General features: G+C 41.2%; 1 protein-coding gene across 5 annotated transcripts; it reads right to left on the bottom strand.

The window, feature by feature from the left end:
• Nucleotides 1-1,618: 1,618 nt before the first annotated feature.
• Nucleotides 1,619-17,782, bottom strand: Rlim (ring finger protein, LIM domain interacting). Of its 5 annotated transcripts, none has more exons than XM_042269623.2 (6): nt 17,354-17,538; nt 15,543-15,604; nt 15,199-15,328; nt 5,540-5,729; nt 4,781-4,864; nt 1,619-3,300 (listed from the first exon to the last, which is right to left on the bottom strand). In XM_042269623.2, the coding sequence occupies exons 4-6, from the start codon at nt 5,703-5,705 to the stop codon at nt 1,727-1,729; spliced, it is 1,824 nt and encodes a 607-aa protein (XP_042125557.1). In that variant the 5' UTR covers nt 5,706-5,729; nt 15,199-15,328; nt 15,543-15,604; nt 17,354-17,538; the 3' UTR covers nt 1,619-1,726. The 5 variants fall into 5 exon arrangements, with proteins under 5 accessions (XP_042125557.1, XP_076418140.1, XP_006991632.1 ...); XM_076562025.1 differs by lacking the exon at nt 15,199-15,328 and adding an exon at nt 7,362-7,443 and having other exon boundaries at nt 17,354-17,532; XM_006991570.4 differs by lacking the exon at nt 15,199-15,328 and having other exon boundaries at nt 17,354-17,782.
• Between the last annotated feature and the right edge of the window lie 332 nt (nt 17,783-18,114).

The raw sequence follows: 18,114 nt of genomic DNA, 5'->3' as shown, positions 1-18,114 counted from the left end.
TAATCTGGGTAGTTAGCTCATTTGGTTAAACGCCAGGGATGTGCCTACTGCATCCAGCTTCTCTTCTGGCCTGGCAGCTTTCCCCAGAGAAACAGCAAGACTGATCTTAACCCCAGTCTCAAAAGAAAACTCAGGCAAGAGTACTGGGGTTATCACAATCTATTCTTACCACTAAAATACAATAAAGTGCGTGTCCATAGATGTGACGTAGCCATCTCATCTTCAAATATGGGCAACACAACTAGATCTGAATTTCAAATAACCCAACATGCCTCACTGTCAATAAAAATCTCTCAATTTATGAATAGGTCTTTAAAGGTGGCATGTTAGATCTGCTAGATACATCAATGAAATATTGACAAGTGTGCACTAGTACCTTGCATGATAAATCTCGAAAACAAGCAAATCCGAGACTTTTCCAATAGCACACCCATCCGTACCAACTGAAATCCTTACTTTAAAATTGGTTTAGAAGTCTCTCTCTTTCCGCCACCTTTCCTTTTTTTGAGGAGCAGATTGTAAAAACATCAATTGAACTTGTGCTAGGTGGCAGTGGTTCGTTTTCTGAAACCAAAGACAGCTCTGCCAAATTCACTGATCGGCTTCATCTATTTAAGTAGAATTCTGGGTCAAGCTGCTGTGGCTGTCACCACGTGAAAGCAGTTCATGTCTGTATTACTGTCATCATGAAAATGTTGCCCTCTTCAGAGCTCTTTTCTTTACCCTCATCTATCATTTCCTGCCTAAATCCAAGTTAAAATGCACGACCTCCATTGGTCTCTAAAGCAGTTTGATTCTGCATGGTCCTTTCCTTTTCATGTCACAGTAGCTGTTCACAAATACATTAAATAGAGATATGTTCTGCTCTTGACATCTACACACTTACAAAAGCAGCTTCGTACTTTGTTTGGTGTGTTTGTTATACTATGCTGGCTCACAAAAAGCAGTTCTCATTTCTAAGCATGGTACTTTACAATTTTGAATGCATTAATACAAGAGTGCATTGGAAAAGTACTGAGCCTCTACAAAATAGCTTTACATTTTTAAACAAATGAATGTGATTTTTTCACTTACACAAGCATAGGCTTTTTTTTTTAATATTTCCACAAGATAAATATCTCAATTAAACTATAAGTTCACTCTATTGTGTGCCACAGTGATGGGCTTAGGACAGTTAATACACTTAGAAGATCCTAACTGTTTAGTGTTATTTACACTGGTATGTCCATCATCACCTACTCTGGAAGGTGAACAAACAATATTCAGAATGTGACTGAATTGGTATCAATAACTGGGAATGGTAATGTTTTAATTAATCACTTACAAAACACATAATGGAACTTAAGTCTTGAGTGGGAATTTTCTTCATGCCTCTCTTATGGCCTGGGAAACTTTAAAAAGAGGTCAACATGTAGAGAAAGGAGCCACTGCTAAGGCAGACCTTAAGATAACAAAGGGAAAAATGACAAGTGGATGTGGGTAAATTATCAGTAACAGGTTAGCAATTATCTGGTACCGAAATCAAACATTTAAGTCCTAAAACATTGCTTTTGAAATATTGTTTTCATCCTGAAAGAGAAACTAAAGACATGAGTCCCTCAGAAAGCAATGACTCAGGTTCAGGTTATGACTTTATATTTAAGCACCACTCAACAAAGTGGACATAAAGCAAGTAATCTGTTTGCCCATCACTATTCCAGCTACACAGCTCAGAGTTCTGTTCTTATTACACAACACTTTCTCTGTTTCCAGAAGACAAGACTGCCCTGCGACAAATGGGACAGGTGGAATTCTCCGATAACCAGCGGTCGATGCAGTGGACGTGGTACTCGTGGGAGCAAGGTAGTTTACGAAGTTTGTTGCCTTCTGTGTATTCTGTAATGCAAACACTACATGTTTTCAATGCATCATTTTCACCAAAACTTCTCATTGCCAAGTTATCGATCTGTTCTTTGGTGAGTCCTCTAGGTTGGTCGTCGTCATCCTCATTTAAGAGGAAAAACTGAGCCAGACTAAGGAATGGCAAAGAACCACTTTCATCAAATGCAACTGGGGCCCTATGTCGACCATCTCTCCTGGCACCTGCCGGGCCGGAGGAGCCTCCTTCATTACTGCCTTCAAACATCTCTGAGCTACTTTCTGAACCCTCACCACTGGAACTGGGGCTAGGGCTAGAGCTGGAGCCGGAACCAGAGCCGTTACCACCAGAGCTCCCTCTCCCATTCCGGGACTCTATTCTCTCCGAATTTCGACTGGAGACTGAGGCACTAGGCTCGGAGTCACTGTCACTGTACATAAAGTAGCTTAGCTCACCAAAACCTGTCATTATCTGCCTTAACATGGTTTGAATCGCAACAGATGTAGTCTCACTTAGACCGGTATTTAAGATTCTGCGAATGGGAATCCTGATAGTACTGACATAGGTTCTCACACCTGCACGCTCAGAACGGGAAAAGGTGCGCCTAAAACCTCCACGTTCGCTTTCGTAAGTGACTGTGTTGTTTGGTGTCTGAGACCTTGACCGAGTTCTGCTAGCTATACTATCTCTCTGCCGGTATTCTCCTGGACGAACTCTTCTCACTTGAAGATCAAGGACTATGGTCGGAGGTCTTTGACCAGATCCTGCAGATTCACCATTGGTACCTGTGTCTGAAGAACTTGTCCCTTGAACGGCATTTCTTGACCCAGAAGCTGCAAAAAGACCTCTACCTAGCAACTCGGGTCCAGTTATCTGCTGTCTCAGGGTCACATGGTGACGGGTTCTAGAACTTCCCTCAGTCTCATTTACCAAAGGGTGCTCAAAAGTCTGAGATGAGATACTATGATGAGCTCTTCGTGGAATTTCACTTGTTGGGTGCAGAGGTGACCTACTTCTTTCAGCTCTAGCTCTGGTTCTTCGGTGTTCTGGGCTCCGGCTTCTTGCCCTCCTCTGACCTCTGGTGGACGGCACTTCTATGAATGCTTCAGTTAAATTGCGTTCTGACCTAGATGATCTGGCAGATGATGCCTCAGATGCTGGACTTTCTATTTGCCTTTGGCTGCTGTGTTCCATGTTTTCTACACTAAGACGTCTAGCAGATGGTTCATTTTCATTCTCTGGGGTTTGGCTTCCATTATTACGGTTAACATTTATCTCTAGACTGAATCTGAAATCACCACTGTTTGGATTAGTCCGGCTCACTGCTCTCCAGGACTGATTTCCTCTCTGGCCACTTCTTGTGGTATTGCCAGTCTGTCTGACAGAGTTAAGCCAATCTATTATAGAGTCACCGTTGGACATATCATCTGAAGAATCTCCACCTGTTTAAAACAAAGAAGGAGGAGAGGGAGAGAAAGGAACTACAAAAGTTAGGACAATGATATAAATAACATTGAAGAATTCTGCAATTCTGAACAAATTTTACATTTACAGGTCTTATACTGTATGTAACACTGATTTCTAAGTAAAAAGCAAAAAAAAAAAAATTAGGTGTTTGAAAAGAGAAAGCTAAGAGTAATAGAACTTTATTTTCTTAGGAGATCTGGAAGAAGTTGTTTCCACTATTTCATGAGAGCCTGTAATGGTTAATGGTGGTTCTCAACTTGTGGGTCTTGACCCCTTTGGGGGGGGGTGAATGCCTGTTTCAGATGTCCTGCATATCAGCTATTTACATTACAATTTATAACAGTAGCAAAATTGCAGTTACGGAGCAGCAATGAAAACAGTTGTATGGTTGGAGTCAGCACAGCATGAGGAACTGTATTAAAGGGTCACAGCATCAGGAAGGCTGAGAACTGCTGCTCTAGAAGGAGTTGTGAGACTGAGAAGGCGACATGTTTTTCCTAGTCCACTGTCTAAACAAAATCCAACTACACAACTGCTAGCTGTGGGTTAGTGTTGGTATTTTGGTTCCGATTATATTTCTACCAAATTCTCAGTCTCTATTACTTCATCTAGGGGCCTGGCTTAAGTATCTTTGATAATATAAAGTTGCTTTAAAATATAAGAATTTTGTAGCCATAGCAAAAACATAAACAAGGTTAATGGTTTATAATTACTTGAAGATTTGTCAATATCAAGATCTTAAACTACCATGACAATGAAGCCTGTATCAAATGACAGCCTGAACCTAGAGTAACAGCATACCCAACAGTAGGTTCACAAACTCATCTACCACCACAGTTCCTAGGTTCCAGCCAATCCCTATTTCCTGTGCAGAGGAGTACCAGGCCCGAGGTTAGAGCCAGCTTGCTTAGCAGCAGCACTGACACTCTGAACCAATTCAGGCTGGGAACGGTGCTGTGCATTGTAGGGTATCAGGGTGGTTGGCAGTATACCTGCCCTCTCTCTGCCTGCTAGATCCTAACAGCAAACCCTCATCAGTGGTGTCAACCAGTCTCTAGTCATTGCTAATACCCCAAGGGGACAAATTTACACCCAGTGAAAGGCACTAGGGCATACAAAGCAGCATTTCTTTTTTGCTGATGAAGCCACATTTATAAACAAGGAACTAAGTAGCAGGAAATTTCAGTGGCTGTGGAAAGCCAAGGGGAGGAAACCTCATTTAAATAGACTACTTCTCACTGTGGCCCAATTAACACAAACAATCCAAAGGTGAGGCAGAATAATACAGCATGCTGACATTCTCACAAAATAGCAAGAAAATGCCACTTCTCTTTTTATGAACAGTTACTTATCACCAAATTAATTTGTGGCATTTCAGGATAATCTTTGGCAACATTTACTATCATGAAGTTCCTATCATTCCATCCACTACCCTCCTCCCAAAGCAAAATATACCTCTATTTTCATCTGAGCTCTGTGGTGGTGGGCCCTCTTTAATTTGTTGTAGTCTTCTGAGCAACTCCTCCTCAGTACTTTCTCCTGGAAGGTGAACAATGTTTGCCAAATTACAAATGAAAATCAGCAAGTCAGTTTCTGTCTTTTTTCCACCCTCATGATTCTTTTAAGAAGGGTCCATTCAGGCTGGCTTCAAACTCAACAACCTCCTCCTGCCTCAGCCTCCTGTGCAGCTGGGATTACAGGCACATGCCACCAGGTCTTGTCTGGCTTTGTTATCTGAACTTTAAATTGACTTGCCAGAAAGCACACCAAGTAACAACAGAGCCACGAGTGCAGCTAAGACATTCTAATTCAAGTCTGGTATTTATGATTTGCTAGTCTTGCTAAAAACCTTACCTTTGAAAATGAATGAAACCGTCCACAGGTTGGTGGAAACAGAAATGGGAAGGAAAGACTGAGAACTAACTAGTAGACTGAGTTCTAACTAGGATCAAATGAGACCTTATCTGGGTGAAAGAAAGTAAGGACAGAGTTCTAGTTGCTGTTTTACCCAGAGCTAATTCTGTAGGGTTACAGTTGGGACATATTCAGAGAATAAAAGACAACAAAATAAGATGAGTCTGTCCTAGAAACTAAAATCCTATTAGTTATTTTGTACCTGGATGCATGGCTAGCTAGTAAAAACACATTGTAAAATAAGCTATTTCTTAAAAACCTAGCAACTTACATATAAACCTTACATTAGATGTAGCTTACCTGGGGTGCCTAGCAAATTGTTGTCTCTCATAAGTCTATAATCTTCTTCACTCAGATTGTTTACAAATTGATAGAACGCTTCTTCCCTATCCAATCGGTCCATCTGACTTCTGCGCTGTGCTGCAGATTGATCATTTCCTTTATCGTTAGAATCGGAGTTCTCCATCTTGATGAACAAGTGGAAAATTATCTAAAAAGAGAAAGACCAACTTGAAAACAATGTCACTATGTATTCCATAGTTTTATTTACATGGAAATTGAGAATGCAGGTATAAAGGTGAATTTATGAAAAACGAATAAATGAAATGTAATAGGAAAACTTTGGAAAAGCACTTACACTGGGAAGACTAGGTCAGGGAATTAGCAAACTATATGCTTGGGCCAAATTCAGCAACGTGGCCTGTTTCTATTTTCTTTGTAATCTAAAACTGGTTTTTACACTGAGTGCTACAAACTGAACCCAGGGCCTTGCCTGCATGCACTCTATCATAAGGATACATATCCAGCTCCTGGGTTTTATAGTTATTTCATTCAGGGTAATCTGTGTGGTCCAGTTCACTCAGCTCTCCTGCCTGAGCCTTTTGAGTGCTGGGCTTACAGAGGTGTGCCACAAAACATGGCTACTTGCACGTTAAAAAAAGGTGATGTATGAAAACTATGAAATACACACTTGGGCATTCATAGTCTGACTGGAGCCCAGCCATGCACGCCTGTGTTGTAAGGGCAGAACTGAACAACCGTGACGGCCAGTAAATGGTTCCCTCACTGCTATGCACTGCTGCTCTCTCTGCACTTCCAGTTACCTCAATACAATTGTAACCTGACAGTCTTTCAAGTATGGCATGTGTGTCAGCCTGTGACCTTTAAAAAAAAAGGTACAAGTACACACTCACTGTGGCAAGTGAAAAGTGTACCTGAACACTGGACATAAAGGTACAGCAGAGGGTACCTAATAGTCACCAGATTAGATGACCAAGGCCTCACTTAGGCATGTATTATGAATGTGCTAAGAGTGTAAAATTAGACTAAAATAATTGTCAAAATACTCCCACTACAGGAAACCTATGCTCTGCAAATTAGAAAACTCAGAGTGAAGGATTTCATCTAGAACGTCATAAAAATTTACATACCAGAGTATTATTCATCTGTTAAAAATGAAATTATAGAATTTACAGGTCAATGGATGGAGCTAGAAAAATCCATCCTGAGTGAGGCAACCCAGACTCCAAGAAAAATATTGTGTCTTCTCTCATATGTGGATGTTATCTTTTAAGCCTTTGACAGACATGTTTTAATCCATATAACCAGAGGTTAGGGTTACGTAAGGGACTGGGGGGAGGGTTTTTCGATTGTCTGTTTATTTTCTAAGTGGGGGGTGGGTGGAGTTGGGTGAGGGGAAACCATGGTCAATATATTATATGAAAAATATTTTCAATAAAAAGAAGATAAAAATAAGGATTTAACCAAGTTTCCAAATGGCTTGTTTTTTTCCTGTGTGAAGAAAGTCATTTTATCAACAGGAAATGAAATTTTGTTCAAGGGCAGAAATGTGTACGAAGGAAATGAACTTGTTAGTATTAATTAGCCTTTTGATTAATACAGTTCTACAAAACGTCAAGGACAGGCTGTCATTGACCATTTAAGTAACAGAGCGGCTAGTGATGGGTTAACAAATACAAGTGTTCAAGTGTTTCTTTCCCTAGACAAGTGCTGATTATTCAAGTATAAATTAACTGTACAACCAGTCCCATGAATAGTCTCCAAGAAACAACAGGTGAAAATACAGCGTGGGCTTGCTTGGCTAGGCGGTGGTAGCACTCACCTTTAATCCCAGCACTTGGAAGGCAGAGGCCAGCCTGGTCCACAAAGTTCCAGGACAGCCAGGACTGTTACACAGAGAAACCCTGTCTCAAAAAACAAAAAGAAAAACAAAAAACACAAAGAAAAAAAAATAGCCCAAGCTGGCCTTGAAGTATCAATCTTCCTGGCCTAGCTTTCTGAATGGTAAGATTGGAGGTGTTTTAAAAGAAGTTGAGTAAACACTTAATTCAAGCATAACCTAAAGCAGACCTGCCAAGATGATTTATAAATGAAATGATAAAAATATAGGTGGGGGAGGAAAAAAAACCTGGTGGGACTATTTACAAAGGTTTATGAAAATGCAAGATGTTTATAAAGCTTCTGGTTAACCATTTTATTTTCCTCAATAAGTACTTTGAAAAAAATATTAGAATCCACCATTTTAGTGAGCCAATAGCGTCAATGGAAACCTCATTCTTGTGAATTTAATCACCTTTAGTTGTATGAATTTTTTTGTCAAAAAAAAAAGAGAGAGAGAGAGAGAGACAGGGTTTCACTTTGTAGCCTTGACTGGCCTAGAACTTACTTTGTAGATCAATGTAGTCTCAAACTAGAGACCTATCTGCTTCTACCTTCGGAGTGCTGGGATTCTGTTTTGAAGATAGGGTCCTGGAGCATATGCTGGCCTTAAACTCATGGCAATCTTGCTTTATATGAGCCACAGGCTTAGCCTTTACATACAGCATTTTGAAGGCTTAACAATGGTTAGATTTTATTGTGATTTGTAGGACTCAGGTCAAAGATCATTTTTTTCTTAATGAGAACAACCTCTCACACTACCTTGAAAACACAAATGGCTTGAGGAATCAGTTTGGCTGGTAACTAGTAGATAATGTCTCTTAATGAATAACAGAACAATCAATGTTTACATGCAAAACTTAAAGTCACTTTAACAGGAGGGAACACTGGTATCACAGGCTATCCAAGAGCTCCAACTACAGTTCCAAAAGTGCAAAGTGAATTTTCTCAGTTTCAACTTCACACACAGGACTAGAGCAATGCTCAGTGGTTGAGAGAGCTGACTGATCCAGTAGAGAAGCCAGATTTGGTTCTGGGCACTAACATGACAGCTCACAACCATCTGTAACTCGATCTCTAAGGGATCTGACACTTTTCTTGGCCTCCACAGGCACCAAGCAATCACTTGGTACACATACATACATGCAGGTAAAAAACACCCATACACATAAAAAACAAATCTCAAAATAAAATTCCTACGGTGTGTAGCTGAGGACCTTCTATCTAGCCTCCAAGTAATAACATACTAAAAGGTACACTTGGGAACTGAATCGCTAAGAGATTAAAACCATTGAAACCAAGCCTGGGGGCTGGACTAGTACATGCATGCACAAAGGCATTTTCAAATAGCAAGCCATAACACACAAGAGAATATAAGCATAGTGTCAAGAGTTAACAAAAACAGGGAAGCCAGTAAGTCTCCCTTTTAACACAACAGTATAACAAGACTGCCCCCAAATGGAGATGTGATCAGTACCTTAAAGCAAGCAAACTACCTGAACCTGTAGTCGTATCATATAGAAGTTAGAACAGACTCAATTCAAAAAACTGTCTGAACCACAATGTTATTAGGTACAGGTTATTTCCTCCCTTGTCCTGGGAATATGGTAATATTGAGCTATATGTTCCAATGACACAAAATTCTACCACTTTCTTGGCAAGGCCTATGGGGATAATATGAGACCCTGCCTCAAAACAGAACAAAAAGACCAGCTCCAAATTCCTTTTACTTCCATAATGACACACTGCTCTACATTTCCCCTGCACTCATCAATACACATCTGAGAAATCTCTCCACATATTTCTGTAACATACTTTTACTCCAAAACTGCAAGCAAACTAGGAAGGCCTTGCTAAACAGAACACAGTGTTTGCCAAAGTAGTGGCTTCCATCAAAAAGTCTGTTCCTTGTAGTTATTTTGGGGTCAATTTGGGGAGAACCAAATTGATTGACTGACTTGATTCATTCCCCACTTCCGCCCCCAACTCTCCATCCTTTCTGCTTTAAATCTGTATTGGCTAAGAGTGGAATAAGTGAAGAGATTTCGGCCCTGGGAAGGCACATCTGTCCTTCAGGGGCAGTCACATGGGGAGTTATGACTGCAAGAAGGTGCCAGAGCCTCAGGTGACTGCTTACATTTGAAATAAAAGGAAATGCTGAATACAAGCAGTGGTCTCAATGCCTGGTAAACCAATCTTACTCTCAAATACTCAACGAACCCTGGTTTCATTTTAAGGAGTCTTGCACTAGCTGTGGCACAAAATTAATAAAGGTAATAAATGTAACTCAAGTTCTATTGTTTGAGGAGTGAAAAAAGAACATTTTAAAAAGCTAAGGTATATTAAAAATGTTAGGGAACCATGATCCAAATAACCAAATACAGACTTTTCTCTACCTTAGTATGAAAATGTCAGTAAAATAATGTTAAAAATGGTTCTTCAGGCATATATGATTGAAGGAAATGTGATCTTTTCCAGTTGAACTAGTAACAGCAAAAAAGGGCTGGGGCATTTTGCTCAGTGGCAGAGTGCTTGCCTAGTATGTGTGAAGACCCAATTTCCTGAGGTGAGTAGAGGGGACAAAAAGGCCTCCACACCCTGCACCTTCCATATCACCAGAGAGGATCTTTAGCTATCACCTTATTCTAAAGGTTTACTATTTATGACACAGATCATATACTCTTACATATGGTTAGCTTCAGACATTTTAAAACAATTATTTACTCAAAAGACTACCAATAAGCTAGGTGGCGGTGGCGCACACCTTTAGTCCCAGCACTCAAGAGGCAGAGGCAGGCGGATCTCTGTGAGTTCGAGGCCAGCCTGGTCCACAGAGCGAGATCCAGGACAGCCAGGACTACAACCCTGTCCAGTGATTTGTCAAAGCCCTGTGGACAATAAATGGTCAGCAATTAAATACAGGTCTATTGATTCCAAAGTCAATCAACTTCCCTCTAAATGACTACTGCCTCCCAGTAAATCCCAGATTGTGTGCTTTATGATACAATCCTTAAATCCCAAAGGGCATGCCTACTGAATCCCATGGGCTTTTTATACCAGTCCTTGGCTAAACACTTTCAAACCTAAAAAGCCTTTTTGTGGTGCTGAGGATTGAACCTAGGGCCTTAAATATGCAAGACAAGCACCCTACCACACTGAGCTACATCCTTAGCACTCCTTGAGACATTTTCACTATTAACTTCCTGCCTCAACCTCCAAAGTAGCTGGGATTACATTATGAAGCCCATTAACAAAACAGATTGGTAATCACTCTTCCACTGAGTTATACCCCTAGCCCAACATCCTGTACTGGCACAAATAGCCAGATGTTCTCTTTTCTGATCTGCTTTTGGAAGGACATGGGCTCACTATCTAGCCTAGGCCCATGTCACCATGCTGGCTCCGTAATTCTCGACAGTGCTGGGAATGGACTGTGTGTATTAGGCAACACTCTACCACTGAGCCAGCCCCATAGCTCAGTCTGCATTCTATTTATTTTTTTCCACTTTTTTTTTGGTCAATAAAGTACTAACACCAAAAGAAAAAAAATGCCTGTTTGTTCAACCATAGCCAGGTATGATAATGGGTGTCTTAATGCCAGCACTCAGGGCAGGCAGATCTCTGAGTTTGAGGACAGCCAGGGATACAAAGTGAAATTCTGTCTCACTATGGTTAAAATAGGTTAAACCAACTGGGCGATGGTGGTGCACACCTTTAATCCCAGCAATCGGAGGTAGAGGCAGGAGGATCTCTGTGAGTTCAAGGTAGCCTGGCCTATAAATCAAGTTCCAGGACAGTCAGGGTTCTGTTATACAGAGAAACCCTGTCTTGAAAAATCAAACAAACAAACAAAAAGTTAAAGCACAAGATAGGCCTGTGGCAGAAGTCTGTAATCCTAGCTAATAAGAAGACTAAGGCAGGAGGATCACAAGTTCAAGGCCTACCTATGCTACAGTTAGTTTCAGAGTAGCCTAGGCAACTTCATGAGATGTGTGTGATCTCAATTTACAAAAGAAAAAGTAAAAAGGGCTTAGGGCTAGAACTTAGTAGTAGAACACTTGCCTGGTATGCATAAGACTCTTACGTTCAAACCCCAGTTCCACCAAAAAATAATATACAAAGTTCAATCAAAGGATCTACTAGATTTGAAGTCAGGATAAAAAGTACCATCGTGTATGTAGATACCAAAAATGTTAAGAATTTTTCTTTGTAGAATTTTAAAGTTCATTAAATTTATAATAGATAAATGGATGGAAGTTTAGCTGTGCTTTTCTGTCATCTCTCACTTTTAAAAATATGAAGCATTTCCCTGCCCCCACAAAAAACCAAAAAAAAAAAAACCCCCCCAAAAAAAAAAACCACCCAAAAAACAGGGCACTGGGCATACCTTTAATTCCAGCGCTCAGGAGGCAGCAGGCAGAACTCCTGAGTTCTAGGCTAGACAGGGCTACACAGTGAGACCCTGTCTGACATCCTCTCCTGGCCTAAATGAGCAATGGTCATACACATGGTGCGCACGCGTGTGCGTGTGTGCTTGTGTGCGTGTGTGTGTGTGTGTGTGTGTGTGTGTGTGTGTGTGTGCATACACACACATATACAGGTAAAATACTATACAAATAAAATAATCTAATAAAAAACAGGACAGGGTTGTTTTACTGCATTTATTTATGGGAAGATAGCGCTCATCAACCACATGATTTGTTGAAACATTTCCAGAAGTAGACTAGTAGAACATAGAGTGCATTCAGCACTACTGAGACACCACAGCAATGAGCTTACAGAGTACCTGAATAGTAATGGACACTTAGCTTCGCTTACACTTTCCTATCTTTACCTCTTATAAAGGGTAGCTGAAAAATCCAAAAGGGATTCAGGAATGTCCTTCATGTCTGACATGCAGTTCACAATTACAACCACAAGCCTCTAAAACAACTGCATTGAAAGAGTATTAAGGACTATATTGTAAAAAAAAATTAAATGACAGAAAACTCTGCTATGCAACCAATTTATAAGATCAAGTTAGTGGGAAGCCACTATGATGACATTTCATCCCACTCAAGTAATTCAGACAGGAAATTTAATCTTCACCCAACCTTCCATGTTCCTTTATTATTGTTCTACCTTGTTAAATCAGAATTTGTTCTCTATAAACTCAATTTTCAACTGCTGTTTTATTATTCTGAAGAACTTAAAAAATATCCCATGGAGTTCTACGTTTATTTTAAAAAGCAATTAACACAAAAATCTCTGATTATTAGTAGTGTTGACAGTAATCGGTAACTACAGTACTATTTCAGGACATAAGATTTCCCATCAGGCTGAGACTGTGAAGCACTCCTGTAATCGCAGCAGTTGGAAGACTGAGGAAGGAGTATCGTGAGTTCAAGGCTGGCTTGGGCTACACAACAAAATCCTCTTATCAAAAAACAAAATAAAATAAAATAAATACTTTCTCTGAAATACCTGGAGGATGAGACAGGAGGATCTCCATGAGGTTGCTATATAATTAACTCCAGGGCAACTTAAATTACAGAAGAGGCATTGCCTCAGAAAAAATAAAAAATAAAACACAACCAAAAAAGACTGGTCTATCACCTATATCGATCACTTAATTTTAGTTGAGGAAAAACGATTTTAAGATCAAACATGCTGACAACTAAATCCTTCCTGAACCAGTGTTCCCACATAGAAATCCTGAGGGTGGGCCTTTAACCCTGGTCTGACCCATACACTAAGAACCTTTTATACCTGTACTTAGGTTATCATTAAACACAAGCATCTCTCCCCACTCAGAAAGAGCCATTCTCTTCAAATCTCCTTAGACTGTCACAAGTTGCAAAGACAGTATAATCTGTAGATGTGCAGGTATTACCTTTAACCTACCTAAACACACATACACACGCAATGTGCTGCTGTCTACTACAGATATTTATCCCACACATATATCGGTGCTGTTATAATTAATGACATTAAAATCTCAAGTTAAAGCATTGTAATATGAGAAAATCTAGAGCAAAAATGACAATTCATTTTTTTCAGATAGAAAACCCTATGTTCAAAAACATATATATCCATCATCTTTGAAAAAAATCTCAGTTATTTAGAGGGGGAAAGATGAACTGCTTTACACCATCTAGGAAATGTCCCTATTCAAAACTAGAAAAAAATAATGAAAGAAAAACAGACATGGAACTATTACTATCTTAGCGTTGGTTATCAAAGATTCAAAGTTCTATATAAAGTGGGACATGAGGATTTAGAAATCTCTCTTACTCAAAAAAGTCAAAGAACTACACCTACAAAAGAAAATGTCGGGGCTGGAGAGATGGCTCAGGTTAAGAGCACTGGCTGTTCTTCCAGAGGACTCAGGTTCAATTCCCAGCACCCACATGGCATCTCACAACTGTCTGTAACTACAGTTCCAGGGGATCCGACACCTTCACACATGCATGCAGGCAAAACACCAATGCACATTAAATAAATAAATTTAAAAAAAAAAGAACAGGTAGCAAACTTACATTTAAAAAAAAAAAAGAAAATGTCCTCATCCTGGGTACTAACCCCAAAATGCAGCACCTCATCAGTCTAGTTTGGACTGTTATTTGCTACCCACTCAATGGTAAATCAAAAGAACAGGCTGCTAGTCAGCGAGGGTATTCTCTTTCCCAGTCCTATAGGACTATGGAAAAAGTATAGTAACACAATTCTATAAATGTAAATGCTCCACTTGACCTGCTCTTACTGAAAGCCTTACTACAATGTTTACCAACTGAAAGATAGCGGCCTAATATTTCTAAAGATTTCATTGAGCTATTTCTTTAAGAGTCCTGATTATATATATATTTTGAGACAAGGTCTCACTATGTAGAACTGGCTGGCCTAGAACTCACTGTCTAAATCAGTGAGCTAGTCTCAAATTGTGGTGATCCTCCTATGTCTGCGCCCCTTTACCCCACAGATGTGGGCCACCATGACAGACCCTGATTTATAAAGTACATTTATCAACTTACAGCAAGAGCAGTAACAGTTGAAACACAAACTGTAACAAACCACCCAAATAATGCATAGTTGCTGGAAAACTCTCGCCTCTTCCACTGAGGCAAACTATTTTTACAAGCTAATGACAGTTTCTGATGCAGGATAACATACATCGCTTTCAATTTCCACTAGTTTTGTGATGTAACTAGATGGCAAACAGGTATTCAAGTTTGCTGACTTCCAGTGTCAAATGAGGGCTCCACCACATACTAATTTTTAACAAATCACCCAACCTTTTCTCAGGGTAGTCTGTTTCCTCTTTAAAATATTTAACATCTCCATGAAGGTCTGATTGTGAAGATTACAAAATAATACACACCAAATCCAGAGCCTAGCACACACTCCTTCAAGAAAAGTTACTTATAAATGTAGCCTAGTTAACTATCCAGCAGAATTTGCTTAGGACAATCCAAGTTTGCAACTGTTTTCTAGAAGTACTTATCAATAATGTTCCACTTACTTTTAAGTGCCCTGGTTAGTGCAAGCAATTTTTGTGGTAATAATAATGTGATGTTATGACAGAAATAATAATGATGATGACAGAATTAATTCCAATTAGAATAATACATACCAATATGGCTTCTTGAATCTTGAAGGGGGAAAAAAATAAAATGGCAGACAAAATAACTCACATTCTATTGAGATTTCACTTAGTTATTCACTGAACATTTAAAAGCAATTTCTTTTTTGGTTTTCCGAGAAAGGGTTTCTCTGTGTAGCTTTGCGCCTTTCCTGGAACTCACCTGGTAATCCAGGCTGGCCTCGAACTCACAGAGATCCGCCTGGCTCTGCCTCCCGAGTGTTGGGATTAAAGGCGTGTGCCACCACCGCCGGCCCCAATTGTCTTAAAACAGCCAATTTTTTCTTTCAGTGCTATAAAAGTTTGGCTAACTTTAGATTACTTTTAAAATACAACCCCCAGCTAAATCACAGGTGACTTTCAGGTGCCCTTGGAATTCACAGTAAAAAGCACCCACCCTCATCATGAAGAACCCATTCAAACACAGGGATTGTAGAACATAACGACATATATTTGTAAATACATTCTACAAATACATCATCAGGAGACAAAACAAAAAATAATTACCTTTCTGTTATGACATAGTACTCAAATCCAATAAACTGGGATTTAGTTTTCTTCACTCTGCTCTAGAAGAAAAAAATTCATTATTCTTCCTGTCATAGAATCCACACTTTCATTGCAATAAAACAAATTCTTAAAAACACATACTATATGTATTTTGGTTACATGCATCATAACCCAAATTAATTCAATGTTAGTATTAGGATATTTGGGGAACCAAGAGTGTCAGAGGGAACCAGGAGTTAGATAAAAAAGATTTCCTTTAATGGCCAAGAGGCAATCTACCTTTTAATATTAGCTTGTTTAAAACAAGCCTTTCCTTATCAGACTAGTAATTATTTTCAGATTCTAAGAGTCACTTTCAAGGACTTATTTGGTACACTACACTAGCCAGGACATCTAGGCTAAAGAATGTTTGTGACCCTTTTCAGTAAGAGGAACTGCCCTAAAATAGTTACTTTAAGGGGTGCTTGGGTTGGTCTTTCTAGATAGTTAACCTGTATTTCAGAAATTGATTTGAGAAAAAGGCCGGCCTGTAATTGTGCCTGCCTCCTCTCCAGACGACTCTGATCTGATGGGAAGATGAGTAACTTCATAATTATGAAAAATCAAAGAAATGATTAGCACTACATTATTTTTCCTGTCTTCAATCATCTAAACGCACTGTGGTTAATTATGATTCAAGAAATGTAAGCAACTGATTTCTAGTAAAAAAAAAAAAATTGTGGGGCCTGCCAGTGGTGCATGAGAATCTGATATAAATCCTTTTGCCCCTAAAAAGAAAAAAAAAATGACCTTAATAACTAGTCTGCTAGGCCTCAGACTGCTAGACTAACCTGTGGAATAAGTATGGTGAAACTGTCTAGGGAAAGAACGTGGCTGTCTCCTCCATCTTGAAATTAATCAGCATAAGGGGAAAAGGGACTGAGTATTCAGGAAGCAGAAGCCCAACCGGTTAATACTAGTTACTAAGCTATGGCGTACGTGGCAGGTACCGCCCGCAGAAGCTGAGACCCTTAGGGGTTTTTGAGTTGGGGAGGGGTATGACTGCTGGCGGATCACAGGGATATTAACTTGAAAATAATTTGGCTCAGTTCCCACACTTACCCAGGGAAAACAACCCCCAACGTCTTTTCCCTCCGTTTTTTTTTTTTTTTTTAAATTTTGGAGGGTGGGGGAGGGATCCTTCTAGTAATATCTGACCAAGGATACACCAGGGCTAAAGCAGCAAGGAAGCGAACCCAATTTGTCCCGAATCCTCGGGCAAGACTGACATCGTAGCCCCAGAGGGCAACTAATTGGTAATGCCCTCCCGACGGGTTCAAAATGGGGCTTTGCGAACCCTGGGAAAATCTGAAGGCCCAAGAGTTCCCAACATCTGACTTACAGCACCTCCACCCGACTTCCCCAAACCCTAGCCCGAGCGGCAACGCGGGGCGACGAGGGGGGAAACTCCGAGGAAGGAGAAGAACTGGAGACGCTTAGATTCTCACGCCTGAGGCCCAGAGTCCAGGGTCGCCTCCCCGGCCTTCTGAGCTTGGGAGGCCCGGGCCGCGCGCGACTCCGGGGCCACGGAGAGGAAGTCCTACCCACCTCCTTCCCCTTCTTCCACGAACCGGCCGCCACACACCACCCAGCTAAAATGGCAGCGGCGACTACGCCACGGAGCCCCCCGCAGCCACACGCCCGGGTCCCGAGGCCGAGCTGCGTGTCTCGGCCGCAGCCGGCCACTCGGGCCATTTTGAGAGCCGTGGCGCCGCTGCCTTGCTCCAGCCCGACACCCCATTTCTCAGGCTGCCCGCGCCTTCACTTACTCGGGGTTTCCGACCAAGAGCGAACTCGCGGGGTGCCGCCGCTGCCACCCAGGCTCCGCCGTGCCTCTGCCTCCGCGGCTCTCTAGCCCGCCTCCGAACCTCTGGGAGAGACCCGCCTCTAGCCCAGCGCCCGTTCTAAGACGTAGCTCAAGCAGCCATTATCTTCCCCATTGTTACCTAGCACTGACAGGAAACGACTGCCCACAACAGGAAGTGATGGCCCAGCGTCCCGACTTCACAGGCCCACGCCCAGCCTGCTAGCCAGCCAATGGCAGCCGATTCCTCGAAAAGGCTTCGTGGGCAGAGGAGGGGCAGACTAGCCGACGAGGCGGGGAGGCGGGGAGGGAAAAAATGCTGCTGTGACGCCCACCATGTGACAGGCCCCACCCTCCTTCGCCATTTTGAATGGTGGCGAGAAATTCGCGTTCTGAGAATTGTGGGAACCTTCGCTTTCCCATTTTGAAAACTGAAGGACGTCACAGGCGGGCCGCCTGCAGCCTTTTTTTCAGAGAGCAAGCATGTCGTATCGGTGTTAAGTGGCACCGATCCACACAGTCCAGACTAGCGTAGACGGCGGGCAACATTTTATTTAGCACGTACTTATTGCCAACTGTAGATCAAGCACAGCTGTAGATGTTGAGAAAGTTGAACCAAAAATAAAGTTGGAATAGTCCAGAAATAGAACTCTCAGTTCCTACGGGGTTTGGTAGTCTAGAGTGAACAAAATTTTAAAATGCATTATTTGTCGCTCGGTACGGGAG

The sequence above is a fragment of the Peromyscus maniculatus genome, chromosome X (genome assembly GCF_049852395.1).
Source record: "Peromyscus maniculatus bairdii isolate BWxNUB_F1_BW_parent chromosome X, HU_Pman_BW_mat_3.1, whole genome shotgun sequence".
Classification (NCBI taxonomy): Eukaryota; Metazoa; Chordata; class Mammalia; order Rodentia; family Cricetidae; genus Peromyscus; species Peromyscus maniculatus.
The sequence above is the reverse complement of the archived record's forward strand: the minus strand, read 5'-3'. Positions and strand labels throughout refer to the sequence as shown.